Raw genomic sequence first — 23,215 nt, forward strand, 5'->3', positions numbered from 1 at the left:
CTTTTCTGAAGTGATCTATAATATTCAGATACCTCTCTTCTATTCTCCAACTTTTAACATCATTAACTGTTCCCAAATCTGCTAGAAGTTTTAATCAAGCAGCAGCAGTGCTTTATGGAGGTCCAGAGTAAAAACACATACTGTCAGGATAGCAGATAGCAATCCCATCTGTGGAAGTACATCTCAAACAAATACATCCAAGTTGCACCTACACTGCAAGGAAACCAGCGCAGTTTAAACAAAACAAAAGTTACTCATCTGTCATTAAAATGACATGGAAATGTTTACATCTCAGACCAAGTATTGAGAGTCTTGGGGTGGATTGTAATGTCAAAAATTTCAATTTTAAAAAAGGATGAAGCAAATGTACTCAATTATGAAAATTTATAAAGTAGACTAACTTGAGCCACCATACAGCTACTTGAACCACATAAATTCCTTTTTCCCCTAAGAAAATACAGATATGGTAGAAAAATGTGTAAGAAATTCTCAACACAAAGCCAATAATTACCAAGAACAAGTCAAACGATAATTACACAAAAATATATAACTCCACACAATTTTTTTAAACAGATAATTTTAGTCAACAGAATCAATGCCCGAAACTGCAGCAGCATTTTCTAGATCTCCAGTTGAACACTCTTGATCTAAAACAGCTGTAGCACGAGACTGGCTTCCTCCTTCTTCCTGACTCGAAGTGTTCACCTCAGCCAATTCTGAAGAATCTGGGGTCTTGCATGCCTGGTATCCCTCTTCTGTCAGGTCTAATGGCCCATCATTTCCTGAAAGCTGACACTGAAGAACCTGCACTTTTTTATTCAGGTCATTTCTCTCTGTCTGCAGAGCCCTGCAAAGCTTTTCCAACCTCTCCAGTTTCACCTGTAGACCCTTGTATTCCTTATCTCGAAGAGTTTTCTGTAAGAATTTTAAAAGAAAAGCAAAAACGTATCAATTATCTGTTAAAAATTCTAGTAATTTACTTTATATCTGCTGCATCTATAAGCAGCGCATGCTATTTTAAAATTTTGAAATGCTAAGGTAACCGGTGCAGTATTGAGGGAGTGCTGCACTGTCTGAGGTGCCGTCTTTCAGATGAGACATTAAACAGAGGCCTCATCTACCCTCTCAGGTTGACGTAAAAGGTCCCATGGCATTATTTTGAAGAAGAGCAGGGGAATTCTCCCGTGTCCTGGCTGATGTCCCTCAACCAACATCAATGAAACATACTGCTGTTTGTGGGACCTTGCTATGTACAATTGACTGATGTTTCCTACATTGCAACAGTGACTATGCTTTAAAAGTATTTCATTAGGTGTAAAGCACTTACGGACGTGATATAAATGCAAGTCTCTCTTTCTTTTAACCCCACATAAAAAGGAAGATACAAGGAATATACATGGCATCAAATGGCCAAACCAGAAACCATCCAAACACAGAACAATTTAATGCACATGTTTGAGCAACTGGGAACTGTCCAGCTTGGTTTTGTTTCAAAAGGTGGTTTGAGGAATAAGTAAAAGTTCAAAGCAATAGCATGCTAATTCCAGGCTGAGGGAAGATCATAAGCAAGAACAATGGAAACCTACAGGGATAATGTTCTCCCCACTTCAATGTGTTTTTTTCCCCCATTATACTAAAAGCTGTATGAAAGCAGCCAAAACGAGTCCTGGAACTGGGCTTCTCCTTTCAAGGCAGCAATTAAAAATCCTTATTAAATGTCAGCATCCATTTCTCAAGACAACACATGGGAATTTCTTAGCAAGGTACAGAAAAATCAAGTTGGTCTGTTGCACCTCCTAGAGCAGGTGCACAAGCTTCATTAGTAGAGACCGCCATCTAAGTATTCGACATGGGGAGAGGGGCAAGAGAAGACCCAAAGTGGGTAAAAGGATGAGAGGAAAAATAAAACTCAAACAAATTTTGGCTGTTAACAAAGTTGATCTCCATAGAGAATGTTATCAGGAGTGGTGACTAGCAGTAAATACAAGACTGTTACTTAAGACCACTGATTTAGTCCATCAAATTTTCACACTGTACTCACTACAGTATTACAGTTGGAGAATCTGCCTTTACATTTTATCCTACTTCATACTGCTTTGTAACTGAAGACTCTTATTCAAGGAAATGAAACAGTTGCCCCACACCATCAAATAATGTGATAACATAGAAACAAGGGAGTATCGCATTTGAAAACGTTTACCCCATATACTTGTAATGCAGTGTACAGCTAAATGGGCCTTTGGCATAGATTCAGACAATAACTATAATTTTAACTACAAAATCAGAAATTACACAACAGACACAGTAATTTTGCTATTGAAAAACTTACTGAGTGGCTCTCTATGTTGGACAAGGCAGAGTGAAAATTAGCAGATATAACTGGACAGACCTCCTAAACATGCACCCTTATTAATTTTTTTTTAATACATATGTAGTGTAGGAATGGCGGTGTTCAAACAAATGAGAGAATTACCGGCAAGGAAAGAGCAGAATTCCGTGCCTATTGATTTCCACTGACTTAGATCATAGGTTAAGAACCAAATGCAACATTCTGTCCAAAGTTCCAAAATACTTCCCACCCCCAATATGGAGCACAGAGTGTGCTTTCAATATAATGTTGCTGCAGGGAACAAAAGGGATTGCACTGGCACTTTCTCCTCTCATTGATAAATTTCAACATGCAACACTCCTCCAAGCTAAGGCAAGAAAGCAGTTTTTTTTCTGGATTTTCTCTTTCAATTGTCAACAGCCGCCTGCCTGCAGGTGCATTATTAACCCTAAAACATACTTTAAAAATAAGAGCGCGATTGATGCGTATTAAATTTTCAGGGGTGAAGATGTGGAGCTGATCAGAATCCTTTAAGCGTTACATCCAATAACCTCTGCTTCCACAAATTTATTACTTGAGGAATATTTTGAATTTCAACACTTCCCGTACTTTTTGACTACATTCTAAATAAGTTAGAAATTTACAGAAAATCTGTTTTGCAGTATGAAAAGGGTGTTTAGAAAAATCTCAGGTTATGATCCTAGAATTGGCATTTTTTGTGCAAAGCAACACCTGTGCAGTGCAGGTTTTACACCGGGTAAAAGAGAAACGAAGAACTATTCGAGTTAATAAAGAGACAGTACACACCTCCTCTGCCATCTGTAAGAGTGCTTTGTTATTGTTCTCCCACTTGGTCCGCCATACTGTAGTTTCTTTTTCCAGCTTCTTGATTTTCTTCGTCATCTGCATAAGGAAGAAGCACACAATCTCATGCAGTGCAATATTGCACAAAAACATGTTTAACCTTCCCCAACAGACCACCCTTACATAAACTGCAAATGTGGGTTAGGATTTCTCCCTGAAGCAATCATCTATCCCCTTACTCCTAAAGCAACAGAATACACTCCCCTCCCTTGTAAACCAGATAGATCCACTGAACAGATCCCTTGATTAGTCTACATGTTCTAACGCCCCAATTATACTGCATCAAGTATTGCGCATACAAATTCAAACGCAGAAGAGTTCCGCTCACCAATTTCTGACAAACACAAATTTAAATTGGGGAGGGAGTGACGTGAAAGGATACATCAAGTCTTCTTCTATCACTAGTATTGCAGGATACCCCAGTTCTAAATTAAGTTGAAAAAAGTCAGCTCTACAATGGCTGCAGATACACAGTGCGCAGTTTACTTCAGGTCTCACTATCAATGCCAAACAGAAACCAGCATTATACTACATACTTGGTAACACTGCAGCAAGAAAAGTTATGCTGCATGGATACCAAGCCTGCATTAGAAAGAAACCAATATGAGGTCTTGAAATGCACCAATTTTTTTGTGCCAATTGGGTATATCACAGAAACCCGTCACTACCTTCAATAGTCTCCATATCAAGCCAAGAAATCTACACTGGTAGTTTCTGTTTGCCTGACATGCAGTAAACATTCACTACTCAGAGACACATACTGCACTCTGGTGACCAAACTTTGGCAACGTTCTAGTGTGCGTAGGAATACTGCTGGAGTTTAACTAGCTAAACCGTGCCAACTATCACTACAGCACACTAAGTAAGCTTCTTGTTGGTTAACCAATCAGGACTATCCGATCATTGATTTTCAGGGATATCTAGAGCCAAGTGAAAGGAATCCCAGCCCCAGATTACCCCTCCAGCTCCCATTAAGTCATGTCAATCATGAGCAGTGCCCTGGAACACCACAGATCTGCTTGGCTCAGGGATTCGATTAACAACGCTGCCATGGAGGGCTGACTTGGTTACAAATTTCTAATCATCAGACGTGCCATTTTGGAACTACCTCAACCCCAAAGCGACCCCACTTACCTCCTTTATTAGGCAACTGACAAGTGTGAGTTGGTGGTGTAGTGGCTATGCTACTAGACTAGTAATTCAGGGGCCTGGACCAATAGTCGAGAGCATATGGGTTCAAATCCCACCATGGCAAGATGAGAATTTGAATTCTGTTTTAAAAATCTGGAAATAAAAAGCTGTGAGCACGAAGCTGTTGGATTGTAATAAAGACCCAACTGGGTCATTAATGTCCTTTAGGGAAGGAACCCGGATGTCCTAACCCGGTCTGGGCCTATATGTGACTCCAGTCCCACACCAATGTGGTTGACTCTTAACTGCCCTCTGTTGGCCTAGCAAACCACTCAATTGTATCTCAGGTTCAAGAAGGCAGCCCACCACCACCTTCTCAGGTCAACTAAAGATGGGCAATAAATGCTGGCGTTGCCCATGTTCCAAGAATGAATAAGAAAAAAAAAAGCACGCGCAATATATAGTGAGTGCACTGCCATCCATTCTCTTGGTGGCGGCGCACACCATACAGCAACAATGATTGCCACCAGTAGGAGGGGGGTGGCTTCAGCACCGTTTGCTTGCCACTGTGCAACCCAATTATGGTAGGCACTGAACCCGGGATCTTTATATCTGGCCTCCAGTGCCCCAATCTGGAGGATGGGCATCGGCCTTTAATGCGGCAAAAAGACCTCTACAACACAACTTTTGGCATGCCAGCCACCTTGATGTACCTGACAAAGGGTGTCCAAGATGTTTGTCTTTGTGTAAGTGCGTAGCATGGAGGTTGGGGATTGATATATAAAGTTCAAATTCATATTGCTGTTAATTTGCATATATCTCAAGTTGCTGATACTAACCAATTTGGTGTTCTGATTTAGGATTTATCAATGAGAGAAGAGCCCTTTCCAAACCACCAGGCACGCAAAATTCAAAACAGAAACCAGCAAATAAGGCGGCACCAGAAAGGCAGGCAGAAAAAACCCCCCACTAGTTCAATATTATTTTTTAAAGAGTACAGCAATATGTTTAAAATGTTATTACTGAGTTGAACCAGGCACAGAGATATATTGGTAACTTTGCCCTTACCTTTTCCATTTCCTGCCTGAACGTTGTAAAAACTTCATTGCTCTTTGCCAATGTGCTCTGGAATTCTTCAAACTTATCCATATACAGGGAAAGCTTTAAAATGAGAAACACCACACAATCAATGAATGAATGGTTAGGTCGGTAACCATACCTGAAACAACCAAGAGTTTTTTTTTAATTCGTTCATGGGATGTGGACGTCGCTGGCGAGGCCGGCATTTATTGCCCATCCCTAATTGCCCTCGAGAAGGTGGTGGTGAGCAGCCTTCTTGAACCGCTGCAGTCCATGTGGTGAAGGTTCTCCCACAGTGCTGTTAGGTAGGGAGTTCCAGGATTTTGACTCAGTGACGATGAAGGAACGGCAATATATTTCCAAGTCGGGATGGTGTGTGACTTGGAGGGGAACGTGCAGGTGGTGTTGTTCCCATGTGCCCATGTCCTTCTAGATGGTACAGGTCGCGGGTTTGGGAGGTGCTATCGAAGAAGCCTCGGCGAGTTGCTGCAGCGTATCCTGTGGATGGTACACACTGCAGCCTCGTTGCGCTGGTGGTGAAGGGAGTGAACGTTTAGGTTGGTGGATAGGGTGCCAATCAAGTGGGCTGCTTTGTCCTGGATGGTGTTGAGTTTCTTGTGTTGTTGGAGCTGCACTCATCCAGGCAAGTGGAGAGTATGCCATCACACTCCTGACTTGTGCCTTGTAGATGGTGGAAAGGCTTTGGGGAATCAGGTGGTTAGTCACTCGCCACAGAATACCCAGCCTCTGACCTGCTCTTGTAGCCACAGTATTTATGTGGCTGGTCCAGTTAAGTTTCTGGTCAACAGTAACCCCCAAGATGTTGGTGGTGGGGGCTTCAGTGATGGTAATGCCGTTGAATGTCACGGGGAGATGGTTAGACTCTCTTGTTGGAGATGGTCATCGCCTGGCACTTGCCTGACGCGAATGTTACTTGCCATTTATCAGCCCAAGCCTGGATGTTGTCCAGGTCTTGTTGCATGTGGGCACGGACTGCTTCATTATCTGAGGGGTCGCAAATGGAACTGCACACCGTGCAATCATCAGTGAACATCCCCATTTCTGACCTTATGATGGAGGGAAGGTCATTGATGAAGCAGCTGAAGATGGTTGGGCCTAGGACACTGCCCTGGGGAACTCCTGCAGCAACATCCTGGGGCTGAGATGATTGGCCTCCAACAACCACTACCATCTTCCTTTGTGCTAGGTATGACTCCAGCCACTGGAGAGTTTTCCCCCTGATTCCCATTGACTTCAATTTTACTAGGGCTCCTTGGTGCCACACTCGGTCAAATGCTGCCTTGATGTCAAAGGCAATCACTCTCACCTCACCTCCGGAATGCAGCTCTTTTGTCCACGTTTGGACCAAGACTGTAAGGAGGTCTGGAGCCGAGTGGTCCTGGCGGAACCCAAACTGAGCATTGGTGAGCAGGTTATTGGTGAGTAAGTGCCGCTTGATAGCACTGTCGACGACACCTTCCATCACTTTGCTGACGATTGAGAGTAGACTGAGTGGCCGGATTAGGTTTGTCCTGCTTTTTGTGGACAGGACATACCTGGGCAATTTTCCACATTGTCGGGTAGATGCCAATGCTCTAGCTGTACTGGAACAACTTGGCTAGAGGTGCGGCTAGTTCTGGAGCACAAGTCTTCAGCACTACAACTGAGATGTTGTCGGGGCCCATAGCCTTTGCTGTACCCAGTACACTCAGCTGTTTCTTGATATCACGTGGAGTGACTCGAATTGGCTGAAGACTGGCTTCTGTGATGGTGGGGATATCGGGAGGAGGCCGAGATGGATCATCCACTCGGCATTTCTGGCTGAAGATGGTTGCAAACGCTTCAGCCTTGTCTTTTGCACTCACGTGCTGGACTCTGTCATTATTGAGGATAGGGATGTTTACAGAGCCGCCTCCTCCTCCCATTAGTTGTTTAATTGTCCACCACCATTCACGACTGGATGTGGCAGGACTCCGAAGCTTTGATCTGATAAGTCGGTTGAGGAATCGCTTAGCTCTGTCTATAGCAGTTTCTACTGTTTAGCATGCATGTAGTGCTGAGTTGTAGCTTCACCAGGTTTGCACCTCATTTTTAGGTATGCCTGGTGCGGCTCCTGGCATGCTAATTTGACTGGTTGTCGTTCACGTCAAAAGAAATGTATGAAGGTGTCATGCAGTTTGTTAAGATTTTTTCTTCTAATTCTGATCTCTCAAGGCTTAATCTTTTGTCTCCCCTCTTTGTGCTGTTTCGCTTGTTCTTTTTTAAAAAATTCACCTCACCTAGTTTGTTCCACTCCAATCACATTTGCTTCTTTGTGCGTAGATTTGTTTTGACTTTACATCTCCTTCCTTCTGAATTAAGAGACAGTTACAGGAGAGTGGGGGGGGGGGGGGGGGTGGGAGGGGAAACGTATCAGTATTCATTGGAGCTGCCACCAGTATGAACATGAGCGGTTCCATCAAATCCAGCCACACAAATCCAATGTGGTCATTTGATCGTAGCACCAGGTCTCAGATAAATGACAATGAGTGGGGTCACCGAATGGCAGAAACTAACCCTACAGAATATGACCAGTGCGATTCCAACAAACCATTAACTATTACGTAGAGCTGGGGAACAGCCAAGATTGTGCCGGAACATACATACCTGCTGTTTCAGCTGTGCCTCCTGCTGCTTCATGAGTTCACATTTGTGCCTTAATTCAGTAGCTTCTTTTAGCAGCTAGCAAAACAGGACAAAAAAAATAGGTCATTTCTTAAAATGCGACACAGCACCTTCATATTTAGGGTAGCGGAACTCCTTTCAGCTCCGACAACGCCAATGTTTCTGGGCAAAAGGAAGAAAATCGCTTATTTCTTTAAGAACCATGTAATCTATTTGCAAAACTGAAACGTGCTGGGAACATAGGCCCTCAGCGATACACTAGACAGTGCTAACTATCGGCACTCACAATCCATTCAGCCTTGTGGTATTTTTGGAACCGGAAAGTAAGCATTGGATGCCTCCAGAAATAAAAACCAGAAATTTTAATAAAAGGTACAGATGTCAATCCCAGTTTGGACAGGCATACCTGATCATGCTTTTAGCACATAGTTTCAAAGTAACTAAAACTAAGTCTTCAAATTTATTGGGAATTTTAAGTGTAAGGAGAAAATTATTTCAGAGTTACTAGTCCAAGACTTAAACGTAAAGCCTCTGTCACATATGCTATTCTCCCAAGTCAGGTAAACGTGATGATAATTAATAATACGCGTGTATTACACTTGACATGAACTTTAGACTAGTTTCGCTCGTTTCATTTAGAGATAAAATTACATTCCTCCATTTTAAAAATTCAGTTCCCACTTTTTTTTGCCGCAGCCTGTGCCCCCCTCCCCTGCCCATCTGCCATGCACCCTTTCCTAAATGAGGCATACAAATGTCTCCCAGGCCACTATGTAAGCTGGAGTAGCCTGGGATATCTCCCCTGGTTATTTTTCCCCATTCAGTACCCATCTCAATTTGTTGGGAAGCAGTACAGCAGCTCATTACTACACAAACACACTGCACTAATAGGATGTCTTTTCATTTTAAGACTGCACTCTACTTGCAGTGGTGTTGTATATGGAAGGGCATTACTAAACATGAGCAGATTTTTTTTTTGTTTTACTAAAATGGACTTTGATTTGTATACATTAAATTTATGAATGCATTTTAAATTCTGTAAGTGTGTTAACATATTGGACAGACTCAAATTCAGAACATCAACCATGGAGTCTCAAAATTTTAAAAAGAGGTTCTCAGAACTGCAGGTGAATGACAGAGGTAAAAGGAACACAAAAAAGCAGCCCAAAAATAAATCGATGCATAATTGAGAATGTTGGGGGGAGGGATGGGGGACAGGAGGAAATAAAGACGAGGAAAAACTTCACAGCTTCCCTGGAGGCAGATTAGAACTGAAGCAATTCAAACTTGTTCAGGTATCAACTTAATTAACTCGCCAGTCTTCTAAATAAACTGGTCTCATATTTCAAACTAGTGTAATTTTTACAGAAATGTATAATATGTAGCACTAGCGCAAGCATGGATAAAAATGTAATGAATAAATAGCCTTTACTCACAAACTCCCTCTCCCTGTGATGTTCCTCGTCCACCTCTTTCATAATCTCTGTAGTTCGCTGAAGTTTAGCATCTACCAACTGCTGTTGTAGCTCCTTGTGCTTGAACACCTTGTCAATGTGCTATGGGGTGTGGGAAGGGAAACAAGGCAACATAAACCCATCAATGACAGTTAGAAAGTAGCAGCTTCCATAACAAAAGCAATCACCAGCAGTGGTCCATTTAAAAACTCCCCATGAACATTGGGAGAGTGCTATTTCAATTCATCAGAAGCTGACATCAGTGGAGACCACGAGGCCGAAGTACTAAGAGGCATAGCAAATAACCCAATTAAAATGGATTTTCTGCCCGTTACTGAGTTTGTACCTGACATTGGGAGCTGCAGCTACTTCTATAACTGTTGCACTTCGATAGTCAAAACACCTCATGCACACAAAACAAATAGCTGTATTTAATACCCAGGTCTCTGGGTTAAAGCTAGTCTGGAACCACATCTACAACTTTTAAGCAACCGTGATAAAGAAAATTCAATTATTTTTACTTTACGTGATGCACAAAGTCACATTTACTAATGCACAGATTCAACTATTCCCTGTGGCAGCCATGTCGTTAGAATAGACACACACAAGAGATAGCTTCCAAGATAAACCTTTGTTAGCTATTACACAACAGCCAAAGTTACCACAGAGAAATTGCAGCCACCCAGTCAGGTCTTACAGCTAGCTCACCACTCCCAGTGTTTCTCACATTAAATCAAACGGCCAATTTGCCAACGGCCAAGATTACAAAGTTATGAATGTACTTGTGAAAACCAAAACTGAAACCCAAGATTCAAGGAGAGCTGCAAATGGTTGCCTCTAGATGCTGTGTAAAAGATGAGCAATTATGTTGGATATCAGTTTTCAAATACATCTATTACAATACAGTGGCCATTAGAGAATAGCCAAATGAGCTATTTGTTATCATTAGAAGGTAAAGAAAAGCAATGTACAAATGTGAAAACTTAACTCCTACAATAGTACATATTGTTCTTAAAAAAAAAACCTGTTAAAATCAAAATTGTTTTACAAAGAAAACTTCTGTAGTTATTTTAGCATCTGCAATTCTCTATTACAAGCAAAGCACAAGCCTCCAAAACCACCCCCAAATCACCTCTTCCCGCAGCTCATACTGTTCTATTAGTTTTTTCAATTGCTCGGCAAGTTCAATGTTTTCCTGTCGCAGCTTAGTGTTGTGTAGGTTATGCTGATCCATCTGGGCCTGAATTTCATTGAGGGTCATCTGAAAATGTGCCGTCACTTCCTTGCGCCGCTCTTCTTCCTCCCGAGCTCGCTGCATGTTTTCTTCCTGCATAATTTAAGAACGTGATCGTGGTCAGTTCATTACTCCAACTGAGTTCCAGCCAAACGTAAAGAAAAAAAGTTACCAAAAGTAAAAACCGGATCAGGGCATTTGTCTTCTTAGCTGTAATCACAGCACAGAAGACTCCAAGTAGCTACCATGGACTTTAGCCTAATTACTAATCAGTATCAAGTTCTTACTATGCAGGGTTAGTCACCAACACTGTATCTATCTCTCCTTCCAAGTTATCATTTGTGGCCCAGAGATATATGGAACAGCAGGTCTCCTGAGGGCTAAAGATGGGTGTGAAAGGGAAAAAAGGAGAGGCCATAAGCCTCTCCAGGCCGAAATTATGAGTGCACTGAAATATAGGAATATTGACATAAGTTGCATCATAATGAAATTCCAATCTTTTTACTGGATCTTACTTTTGGGTGAATTGTGTTCAATAAGGGGAGAGGTGTGAATTCTGGGGAATGTAACATTTCTCATTCAGATCTCAGCAACAAGCATTTAAAAGTCTTTATCTAATTGAACACTCCATTTTCCTTAGATTTTACGGGGGGGTGGGGGCGGTGGTGCCTGGTGTGTGTTACTGTTGAATGGTATGGCCATTTTCAATTGCAGTTTCAAAAAAATAGGACTTCTTATTGTAGAAAACACAACTTGGTTCTAAAGCAGCGTTTTTCAAATTAGTTACCGAGAACATAAGTGAGCGTTCATGATCCATGGTGTGGAACATCAAGGTTGAAAGAGCAGGATGAAAGCCAGTAAACTATAGGAGGAAGAGAAGATTAAGTGAATTCCATTTATGAGGGCCTGGGAAAGGGGTTGGAGTGTGAGACAGTGGTTATTTCAAGAAACACAGGAAAAGAACAATTTTTTAAAATTATTCATTCTTGGGATATGAGCGCTGCTGGCAAGGCTGGCATTTATTGCCCAACCCTCGCTGCCCTTGAGAAGGTGGTGGTGGGCCACCTTCTTGAACCCCTGCAATCCATGTGGTGAAGGTGCTCCCACAATACTGTTACGTAGGGAGTGCCAGTTTGATTGCTCACACTTGGCTTGGCTTCATATGCACGTATGGTTAAAATCTCTCGCAGCTACAAAAGGTCAAGACTGCAGGTTACACAAGAACAAAAGTAGGCTATTCGGCCCCTCGAGCCTGTTCCGCCATTCAATTGGATCATGGCCGATCTGTACGTCAATTCCATTTACCTGCCTTTGCTCCATATCCCTTGATAGAACCATAGAAAAGATACAGCACAGAAGGGGGCCATTCGGCCCATCGTGTCCGCGTTGGCTCGAAGAACAACCAGGTGCCCATTCTAATCCCACCTTCCAGCACCCGGTCCGTAGCCCTGCAGCTTACAGCACTTTAGGTGCAGGTCCAGGTACTTTTAAAAAAAGAGTTGAGGGTCCCTGCCTCTACCATCAATTCAGGCAGCGAATTCCATATACCCACCACCCTCTGGGTAAAAAAGTTTTTCCTCATGTCCCCTCTAATCCTTCTGCCAATCAGCTTAAATCTATGTCCTCTAGTTCTTGAACTCTCCGCTAGGGGAAACAGGTACTTCCTGTCTACTCTATCTGGGCCCCTCAATCAAGTCTCCCCTCAGCCTCCTCTGTTCCAAGGAAAACAACCCCAGCCTATCCAATCTCTCCTCGTAGCTGCAATTTTCAAGCCCTGGCAACATTCTTGTAAATCTTCTCTGCACTGTCTCTCCAGAGCAATTACGTCCTTCTTGTAATGTGACCACCAGAACTGCGCACAATACTCCAGCTGTGGCCTTACCAGCGTTTTATACAGTTCCATCATTACATCCCTGCTTTTGTATTCTACACCTTGGCTAATAACGGAGAGCATTCTGTATGCCTTCTTCACAACCCTATTTACCTGTACTGCCACCTTGAGAGACCTTGGAGTGCACATGCACTCCAAGAGGTCTCACTTCCTCTACCCCTCTCAATATATTCCCATTTGCTGCGTATTCCCTTTTACTGTTTGCTCTCCCTAAGTGCATTACCTCACACTTCTCCGGGTTGAACTTCATTTGTCATTTTTCCGCCCACTCCACCAACCCATTGATATCTTCTTGGAGTCTACAGCTATCCTCTTCACTATCAACTACACGGCCAATTTTTGTGTCGTCTGCAAATTTGCCAATCATGTCCCCTACATTCAAGACCAAATCATTACTATATACCACAAACAGCAAAGGACCCAACACTGAGCCCTGTGGCACACCACTGGAAACGGATTTCCATTCGCAAAGACATCCATCGACTTTTACCCTTTGTTTCCTGTTACTGAGCCAATTTTGGATCCAATTTGCCACATTTCCCTGTATCCCATGGGCTTTTACCTTTCTGACCAGTCTGCCATGTGGGACCTTGTCAAATGCCTTACTAAAATCCATGTAGACAACATCCACTGCACTACCCTCATCAATCCTCCTGGTCACTTCCTCAAAGAATTCAATCAGATTTGTAATGCATGACCTTCGCTGAACAAATCCATGCTGACTATCCCTGATTAAACCATGCCTTTCCAAGTGACAGTTTATCCTATCTCTCAGTATTGATTCTAATAGTTTGCCCACCACCGAGGTAAGACTGACCGGCCTATAATTGTTCGGCCTTTCCCTCGTTCCCTTTTTAAACAATGGTACTACGTTTGCAGTCTTCCAGTCCTCCGGTACCGCCCCTGTATCAAGTGAGGATTGGAAAATCATCCTCAGAGCATCAGCTATTTCCTCCCTGGCTTCCTTCAATCGCCAAGGAAACAATCCATCCAGCCCTGCTAACTTATCAACTTTCAAGGATTCCAGTCCCTCTAGTACTTACTCTCTCGTTATGTTTACCGTATCCTAATATTTCACACCTCCTCTTTAACTACTACGTCCGGATCATCCCTTTCCTTTGTGAATACAGAGACAAAATATTCATTTAAAACCCTACCCACATCCTCTGCTTCTACACACAAGTTACCCTGATCATCCCTGATAGGTCCCACCTTTTCCTTAGTACATTAAGAACAAGAGGATAGCTGATAAAACATCTTTGGGTTTTCTTTAATTTTACTAGCTAATATTTTTTCATGCCCTCTCTTTGCTTTCCTTATTTCCTTTTTTTACATCATCCCTGTACTTTCTATACTCCTCTAGGCTTTCTGCAGTATTTAGTTTTCTGTGACAGTCATAAGCTTTCTTTTTCTGCTTTATCTTGCCCCATATACTTCTAGACAACCAGGGGGCTCTAAATTTGGCAGTGCCACCCTTTTTCTTTGAGGGGACGTGTCTGCATTGTACCCGTAGAATTTCACTTTTTAGTGCCTCCCAATGGCTTGCCACTGATTTCTCAAGTAGTTGTGTCCAGTCCACTTCTGCCAAATCACCTCTTAGTTCTGTAAAATTTGCCTTCCCTCAATTTAAAACATTTACTCCTGATTTAACTCCGTCCTTTTCCATAATAATGCTAAAACTAACTGAATTGTGGTCACTATCCCCAATATCACCCACTGTCACTTTACCCACTTGCCCATCTTCATTTCCCAGGACTAAACACAGAATTGCATCCCCTCTTGTTGGGCTTGTCACGTACTGGCTAAAAAAGTTCTCCTGGGCACCGATCAAGAATTTTGCACCCTCTGTGACTCCCAGTTGATGTTAGAGTAGTTGAAGTCCCCTAATATTATTGCCCTCTTATTTTTGCACTCAGAAATTTGCCTACATATTTGTTCTTCTATCTCCCTTTCGCTATTCGGGGGTCTATAGTACACTCCTAGTAGTGTGCCTGTTCCTTTTTTACTTCTTAGGTCAACCCATATGGCCTCGATTGATTATCCATTTAGCATATCATCCTTTCTCAACTATAATTGATTCTTTAATCGATAATGCTACCCCCCTTCTTTTTTTTTTAATCACCCACTCTATCCTGTCTGAAAACTCTATATCCCCCTCTTTAAGCCAAGTTTCCGTTATACCAATGATATCATGCTGCCATGTGTCTCTGTACCCTTGGCTCATCTGCTTTGTTTGTAATACTCCTTGCATTGAAGTATATATCCTTCAACCCTGTCAAATTCCTGTGCTGAACACTATTTAACCTTTGCTTCTTTTGCCTTTTGATACCCTTATCCAACAAAAATCTATCGATTTCAGTCTTGAAAATTTTAACTGACCCAGCATCCACATCCTTTTGAGGGATAGAGTTCCAGATTTTCACTAAAATCTGTCTAAAAAAATTTCCTGATTTTAATCCCAAATGACCTAGTTCCAACTTTAAGATTATGCTCTCTTGTTCTAGATTCCACCACCAGGGGAAATAATTTCTCTGTATCTATCAAACCCCTTTATCATTTTAAACACATCAATTAGATCATCCTTCAACCGTCTAATCTCAAGGGAATACAAGCCATGTTTATGCAACCTGTTCTCTTAATTTAACTCTAAGTCCTGGTATCATTCTGGTGAATTTGTGCTGTACCCCTTCCAAGGCCAATATATCCTTCATGGGTGCCCAAAACTCCAGATGGGGTTTGATCAAGGCTCTGTACAACTGAAGCATCATTTCCTCACTTTTGACTTCCAATTCTCTTGTGATAAAGGCCAACATTCCATTAGCCTTTTTGATTACTTTTTACACCTGTGCACTAGCTTTTAGTGATTTGTGTACACGGACATCTATATACCTTTACTCCTCCACAGCATTTAGTCTCTCACCACTAATAAAATATTCCAATTTGTTTTTCTCCAATTCAAACTGGATGACCTCACACACCCGCATTAAACTCCAACTGCCATAGTTGTGCCCACTCGCTTAATCTATGTCCCTTTATAACTTCCGGCTCCCTAGTACACAACTTACTGTGCCATCTGCAAACATGGATGGACAGCTCTCTATTCCTTCATCCAAGTCCATATATGGTGAAAAGCTGAAGCCCCAGAACAGATCCCTTAATCCCTACTCTGTTTCCTCCCTCACAACCAATTATCAACACATGTCACAAGGTGGTTACCTCCAATTCTGTGCACTTTCATCTTTGCTAATACTCTCTTGTGCAAAACCTCATCAAATGACTTCTGGAAGTACAAATAGACAACACCCAGACACTCCCCTAGCCACCATGCTGGTGACCTCTTCAAAAAGTTCGACTAGATTAGTCAGACATGACCTACCCATCACAAACCCGTAATAGTACATATCTGTAGTTAACACTTTTAACTTGGAAAATATCAATACAGCATAGTACACCTACTCCCACAATAAACGGCTGCAGTTGCACTGAATGACAAATAACTGAGCAGCAGAAGACAGAGTGGGGATAAAAGCAGCAGCAGACCTGCAACAAGAGAAAACTACTGTGCGACGTTGCAGGTGAGGCAGGAGAGTCCGAGAGGTAAGCACAGTCTAAAAGGAGAGACCTAGAGCGGAAGGAGAGTCTGAGAGGTGAACGCAGTGTAACTAAGGCAAGTCATGGCAGCAGAGCTCGCACCCGTGATATGCTCCTCCTGCACTATGTGGGAAGTCATGGGCACTACCAGTGTCCCTGATGATCATGTGTGCAGGAAGTGTGTCCAGCTGCAGCTACTGGCTAACCGCATTTCGGAGCTGGAGCTGCGGGTGGATTCACTGTGGAGCATCCGCAATGCTGAGACTATCGTGGATAGCACATTCAGTGAGGTGGTCACACCGCAGGTAAAAAGGAAATGGGTGACCGCCAGGCAGAGTAAAAGGGCTAGGCAGGTAGAGCAGGAGTTCCCCAGGGCCATCTCCCTCTTAAACAGATATTCCGCTTTGGATACTATTGGGGGAGATGGCTTATCAGGGGAAAGCAGCAAGAGCCAAGTTTGTGGCACCACGGGTGGCTCTGCTGCACAGGAGGGGAGGAAGAAGAGTGGCAGGGCTATAGTGATAGGGGATTCAATTGTAAGGGGAACAGATAGGCGTTTCTGCGACCGTAAACATGACTCCAGGATGGTATATTGCCTCCCTGGTGCTAGGGTCAAGGATGTCACGGAGCGGCTGCAGGGCATTCTGGAGGGGGAGGGTGAACAGCCAGTAGTCGTGGTCCATATCGGTACCAACGACATAGGTTAAAAAAAAAGGGATGAGGTCCTGCAAGGTGAATTCAAGGAGTTAGGAGATAAATTAAAAAGCAGGACCTCAAAGGTAGTGATCTCAGGATTACTACCAGTGCCACGTGCTAGTGAGTATAGGAACAGGAGAATAGACCGGATGAATGCGTGGCTGCAGGGATGGTGTAGGAGGGAGGGATTTAGATTCCTGGGACACTGGGACCGATTCTGGGGAAGGTGGGACCTGTTCAAGCAAGACGGATTACACCCGAGCAGGACCGGGACCAATGTCCTCGCAGGGGTGTTTGCTAGTGCTGTTGGGGAAGGTTTAAACTAGAGTGGCAGGGCGATGGGAACCTGAGCGGGGAGTCAGAAGGGAGTAAACTTGAGAGCAGCAAGAGAGGGGAAGACCCAGGGGAAATTTACAATACAAATAGTACAAACAGTTGTTCAAGAACAAGTGAAAGGGAAAAGCATAGAGCAGCAGAAAGAAAGTGTACTTTAGGCAATACAAATATAGTGAAAACTAGAAGGTGTAAGGCGATTAACCCAGCATCAAAGCTGAAGGTCAGGCTAGGGTGTGTGGCCCAACTAAGAGTTCCATATATAAATGCATGGAGTATAAGGAATAAATTAAAAGAACTACAGGTTCAAATTCAAATTGGAGGGTATGACATGATAGCTATTACGGAGACATGGCTGCAGGATGGTCAGGATTGGGAACTAAATATACCGGGTTATAAAGTCTACAGGAGAGATAGGGAAAATGGAAGAGGGGGAGGAGTAGCCTTAGTGATTAGAGATGAAATCAATTCAATGATAAAGGAGGATATAACGAGAGATAAGCAGCCAACAGAGGCCTTATGGGTTGAATTGAGAAATAGGAAAGGATCTAAGACTACTGTGGGAGTTGTGTATAGGACCCCTGGCAGCAGCTCTGAAGTGCTAGATTGTATAAATGCAGAGATTAGACAAGCATGTAAGAAAGGCATAGTGGTCTTAATGGGGGACTTTAACCTTCACATAGATTGGGAAAAGCAGACTAGCAACCATCAGAAAGGTAGTGAATTTCTTGAGTGTGTCCGGGATAATTTTCTACAGCAGTATGTCCTAGAGGCAACAAGGGGGCAAGCCATACTAGGTTTAGTAATGAGTAATGAACCAGATTTGGTTAACAGCTTAACTGTGCGCGAACATCTATCCAATAGCGATCATAACACGATAGAGTTCAGTGTAGTGTTTGAAAGGGAAAAAAGTGAATCAGCTGCTGAGATTCTAGACTTGGGTACGGCCGACTTCAATGGGATGAGACAGAGACTGTCCACAGTAAACTGGGCAAATCTGTTAATGGGTAAAATGACTGATGATCAGTGGGAAATGTTTAAAGAAACATTTAACGTGATACAGAACCGGTTTATACCTCTGAGGGGCAAGAACTCTGCTTGCCATAAAAAACAGCCATGGACAACTAAAGAGGTAAGGGACAGTATAAGACATAAGGAAAGGGCATACAAAAAGGCAAAAAATGGCACAGGTCCTGGCGAATGGGAAAGATACAAAGATCAACAAAGGGTCACAAAACAGATAGTAAGAGCAACAAAGAACTTGCAAGGGATATCAAAACCAATACGAAGAACTTTTGTAGTTACATTAGGAAAAAGAGGGTGGTCAGGAGCAGTGTTGGCCCCTTAAAAACTGAAAGTGGGGATATTGTCATTGACAATGGGGAAATGGTGGACATGTTGAACAATTACTTTGCATCAGTATTTACAGTAGAAAAAGAGGATAGCATGCCGGAAATCCCAAGAAAACTAATACTGAATCAGGGACAGGGACTCAATAAAATTAACATAAGTAAAGCAACAGTAATGAAGAAAATAATAGCACTAAAGACAAATCCCCAGGACCAGATGGTTTCTATCCCAGGGTTTTAAAGGAAGTAGGGGAGCAGATTGAAAGATTATAGTTAGGGCATCTGCAAAGTTCTATAGATTGGTAAGTTGCACATATCACTCCGCTTTTTAAGAAAGGAGAGAGAGGGAAACTGGGGAATTATAGACCAGTTAGCCTAACATCTGTTGTGGGGAAAATGCAGGAGTCTATAATTAAAGATAGGGTGACTGAACACCTCGAGAATTTTTAGTTAATCAGAGAAAGCCAGCATGGATTTGTGAAAGGTAGGTCGTGCCTGACAAACCTGATTGAATTTTTTGAAGAGGTGACTGAAGTCGTGAACAGGGGAATGTCAATGGATGTTATTTATATGGACTTCCAGAAGGCATTTGATAAGGTCCCACGTAACAGACTGTTAGCTAAGATAGAAGCCCATGGAATCGAGGTAAAAGTACAGACTTTGTTAGGAAATTGGCTGAGCGAAAGGCGACAGAGTGTAGGGATAATGGGAAGGTACTCACATTGGCAGGATGTGACTAGTGGAGTCCCGCAGGGATCTGTCTTGGGGCCTCAATTATTCACAATATTTATTAACGACTTAGATGAAGGCATAGAAAGTCTCATATCTAAGTTTCCCGGTGACGCAAAGATTGGTGGCATTGTAAGCAGTGTAGATGAAAACATAAAATTACAAAGCATTATTGATAGATTAGGTGAATGGGCAAAACTGTGGCAAATGGAATTCAATGTAGACAAATGTGAGGTCATCCACTTTGGATCAAAAAAGGATAGAACAGGGTACTTTCTAAATGGTAAAAAGTTAAAAACAGTGGATGTCCAAAGGGACTTAGGGGTTCAGGTACATAGATCATTGAAGTGTCATGAACAGGTGCAGAAAATAATCAAAAAGGCTAATGGAATGCTGGCCTTTATATCCAGAGGACTAGAGTACAAGGAGGCAGAAGTTATGCTGAGCTATACAAAACCCTGGTTAGACCGCACCTGGAGTACTGAGCGCAGTTCTGGGCACCGGACATTCAGAAGGACATATTGGCCGTGGAGGGAGTGCAGCGTAGGTTTACTAGAATGATACCCGGACTTCAAGGGTTAAGTTACGAGGAGAGATTACACAAATTGGGGTTGTGTTCTGTAGAGTTTAGAAGGTTAAGGGGTGATCTGATCGAAGTTTATAAGATATTAAGGGGAACAGATAGGGTGGATAGAGAGAAACTATTTCCGCTGGTTGGGGATTCTAGGAGTAGGGGGCACAGTCTAAAAATTAGAGCCAGACCTTTCAGGAGTGAGATTAGAAAACATTTCTACACACAAAGGGTGGTAGAAGTTTGGAACTCTCTTCCGCAAACAGCAATTGATACTAGCTCAATTGCTAAATTTCAATCTGAGATAGATAGCTTTTTGGCAACCAAAGGTATTAAGGGATATGGGCCAAAGGCAGGTATATGGAGTTAGATCACAGATCAGCCATGATCTTATCAAATGGCAGAGCAGGCACGAGGGGCTGAATGGCCTCCTCCTGTTCCTATGTTACTGGGTTAAACAGCACTTTTACCACCACCCATGCACTGAACTCCCTTACCTTTAATGTTTTATTATGACGCTGAAGTTCCCGGCAAAGACTCTCCAGTTTACTGCGAGCCAGAATGGCCTTGCTGTGCTCACTCTGCAGGTGAACTTTCTCTTTCACTACCTGTGTCTGTTTCTTCTGAAGTAGTTTTATTTGCTTCTGGACGCTTCGATTCTCTTCCAACTAGAAATAAGCAAATTAAGACACAAAGTCTGGAACAAGATGTGAGGTTTTCTTCCAATATTTTAATATTACAAGAGCAATGATTGGGCACATGAAACTTTTGTACTGTACATGCCCACTTCAACTGTGAGAAAACACCCCATGATATTATAAGAGTTTGTCTATCCAAACTAGGGTTGTGTGTAAAAAAACATTTTGAGCTACACAATACTAAAATGAAGTACTGGTAATTACAGGTCTGGTAGTGTGAAGGGCAATTTGAGGTGAATTAATATAACACACATATTACATAATATTGAAGCATACAGATTTAAGTGGCACATTTCCTCCAGCATGTTGGTGTCATCATTCTAAATATGCCCAGTGACAAAAGTGACTCTTTCACAAAGCAAATCAATTGTAAAGCAGATTATCCAATGAGATCAACCCATTGTAATGTTTTGTTCCTTCCCTTCCTAACCAGCACACTGAAATCAATAAAAATTTATGACATATATGGAAATTATAATAGTCTCCCAAAATCCCCATCACTGCTTCCAAGACGGAGTGATTCCATCTTGAGAACCTGCTGCATCGCACTGTCGAAACACTCATGCCAACAAAAACAAACAAGGAAACAGCAAAAAAGCAAATTAAAAGGAATAAGATCAGTCAATTAGTGGTTCAGATACATAAATCTTTAAGGTTGTAAATAGAGTACAAAAACAAAGAAGTAATGTTTAACTTATGCAAATACCAAGGATAAGAGGCTTTAGTTATGAAGAGACCAGAGAAACTAAGCTCTTTTACCAGAACAGAGAAGGTTTAGAGAAATTATGAAACATTTTTTTTATATAGAGGAAAACTATTTAATAGCTTTATGAGACTCACTGCCTTTCCTACAGTGAGTTGGTAACTAGAGGGAAATAAATTAAAGATAACCATAAAAAAAACAAAAGAAGAGGTTAGGAGAATATTTCTTCTTAATTTGCAGGGTTGTTAGGACATGGAAAGCTCTACCAGAAACAATAGTGGAACCAGAATCCATAATCGCCTTTAGAAGGGAGAATGAACAAATAGTTGAAAACGAAAAAATTAGAAGGGGAATGGGAAAAGAACAGGAGAAGGGCCCGCGCTAAAGTGATGGGCCAAATAGCTTCCTATGCTTTAAAGTTCGATTTTAAATAAATACACAAACAGGAATATCAAACAAAAACAATAATGTTTCTGTATAGAATACATACACTCGAGCATCTTCCAAGAAAGCAAAATATCATAACATTTTAATATTAATAAAATGATACATGATTTACGTCATCTCAATGTGTTAATTCCTCGTAACAGCTTTCCTTTAGTAACATTCCATAGCAATGACCAGGATTCTTCCTCAACAGAGGGTAGGAAAGTCTGTATGATAACATATTCAGGCCCACGATCAAGGTGGCACTCTGCCCACCTGATAAGCACTACACTTCAGCCAGACGACACTGGTCGGTTCATCCACTAGCATGGGTAGCAGGAAACTTTACAGACCTTAATTATCAGCAGCATTAGCTATTGTCATGGAGAGCATTTAACAGTAATGTTCTTCACCTTCAGCACCCCCCACCTCAAGCCCCCCCACTCAAATGAGAAAAGAGAAAGTAATGGAAATCATTCAAAAATTAAACAAAATGCCATCAAGACAACAAACCATAAATGCCCCTCTCCTTCATGATTTGTCACCACCAATATTTTTCTCCCCACCTCTCCTGAACACATCGACACCTTGTAGGCTGGCTCCAAAAGGTACCAGCCAACCTTCAGTATCTCGTCAAGGCAGCTAATATTGATAATGCCTTGACAGATGTTGGGCACCGTGATCAAGCTCAATTCTGTCCTCACTAAATCTCCACATACTTGCATTTCTAGCAGAAGTCAATGGAAAGCAATTAAGAACAGGTACCAGCGCATCAATTTTTATTTCTTACATTTAAAAAAAAAAGCCCAGGACACAGCAAGATGCACCTGTTGGATGTAGGTACCTGGTTTAGCAACACTGGAGGGATGGGGAAGGTGGGAGCTGGGCAACGAGTGTGACTCCTGGTATAAGGAGGGTGCACAATCACTCTGACCTGTCTCTGGCCCATTGTCCTACCCCCGAACTATTGAGCTTATTCTAAACCCAAAGCATACCCACACTCTATACTGCACTTGCCATTTACCATCAAAAAGTACTGCATATAGGGTATTTAATGCTAAAAACTGGCTTCAGGCCTAAATGGGTTGGAGGTGGTTCTTTGGCCCAAACAGGAGAGCAACATGCAAGGGTTGATCTGATGGTGTGTATTCAACTGGTGCTCTGAAGACAAAGGAAATCAGGTGGTGGCGCGTGGTACATTTCAGTAAACTGGAATACAGGTTCAATTCCCTGGCTGTTCTGTGTTAGTTGATCTCAGTTGTGATGATAGTGTAGGCACTTAAATTGACATCAAATACCCTAGGTTACAGGGGAGAAAATTGGTCACATCCCCTCTCCTGATCACTACCCTGCTGGAAAAGTATCCTCCGGTGAAGGCGAGGACAGGATCAGGTTTGGCTGTGATACTGTACGGTCGAACAGCTGTATGAGACTCACTCCCTTGACACTCACAAAGAATGGTTACATGGGTG

At 42.3% G+C, this 23,215-nt stretch overlaps 1 protein-coding gene across 3 annotated transcripts in view; it reads right to left on the reverse strand.

Annotated features, from left to right (window-relative positions):
- Nucleotides 1–367: 367 nt before the first annotated feature.
- Nucleotides 368–23,215, reverse strand: part of LOC137327158 (gamma-taxilin-like) — a 49,736-nt gene continuing 26,888 nt past the window's right edge. For all 3 annotated transcript variants that reach the window (XM_067992678.1, XM_067992675.1, XM_067992677.1), the window contains 7 exons: nt 20,414–20,584; nt 10,655–10,849; nt 9,505–9,624; nt 8,051–8,125; nt 5,393–5,485; nt 3,137–3,232; nt 368–915 (listed from right to left, as the gene is read on the reverse strand). In XM_067992678.1, the coding sequence (XP_067848779.1) occupies nt 580–915; nt 3,137–3,232; nt 5,393–5,485; nt 8,051–8,125; nt 9,505–9,624; nt 10,655–10,849; nt 20,414–20,584 (1,086 nt within the window). In that variant the 3' untranslated portion in view covers nt 368–579. The remainder of the gene's footprint in view (nt 916–3,136; nt 3,233–5,392; nt 5,486–8,050; nt 8,126–9,504; nt 9,625–10,654; nt 10,850–20,413; nt 20,585–23,215) is intronic.

This window comes from Heptranchias perlo, chromosome 11 (genome assembly GCF_035084215.1).
Source record: "Heptranchias perlo isolate sHepPer1 chromosome 11, sHepPer1.hap1, whole genome shotgun sequence".
In the NCBI taxonomy this organism is placed as follows: Eukaryota; Metazoa; Chordata; class Chondrichthyes; order Hexanchiformes; family Hexanchidae; genus Heptranchias; species Heptranchias perlo.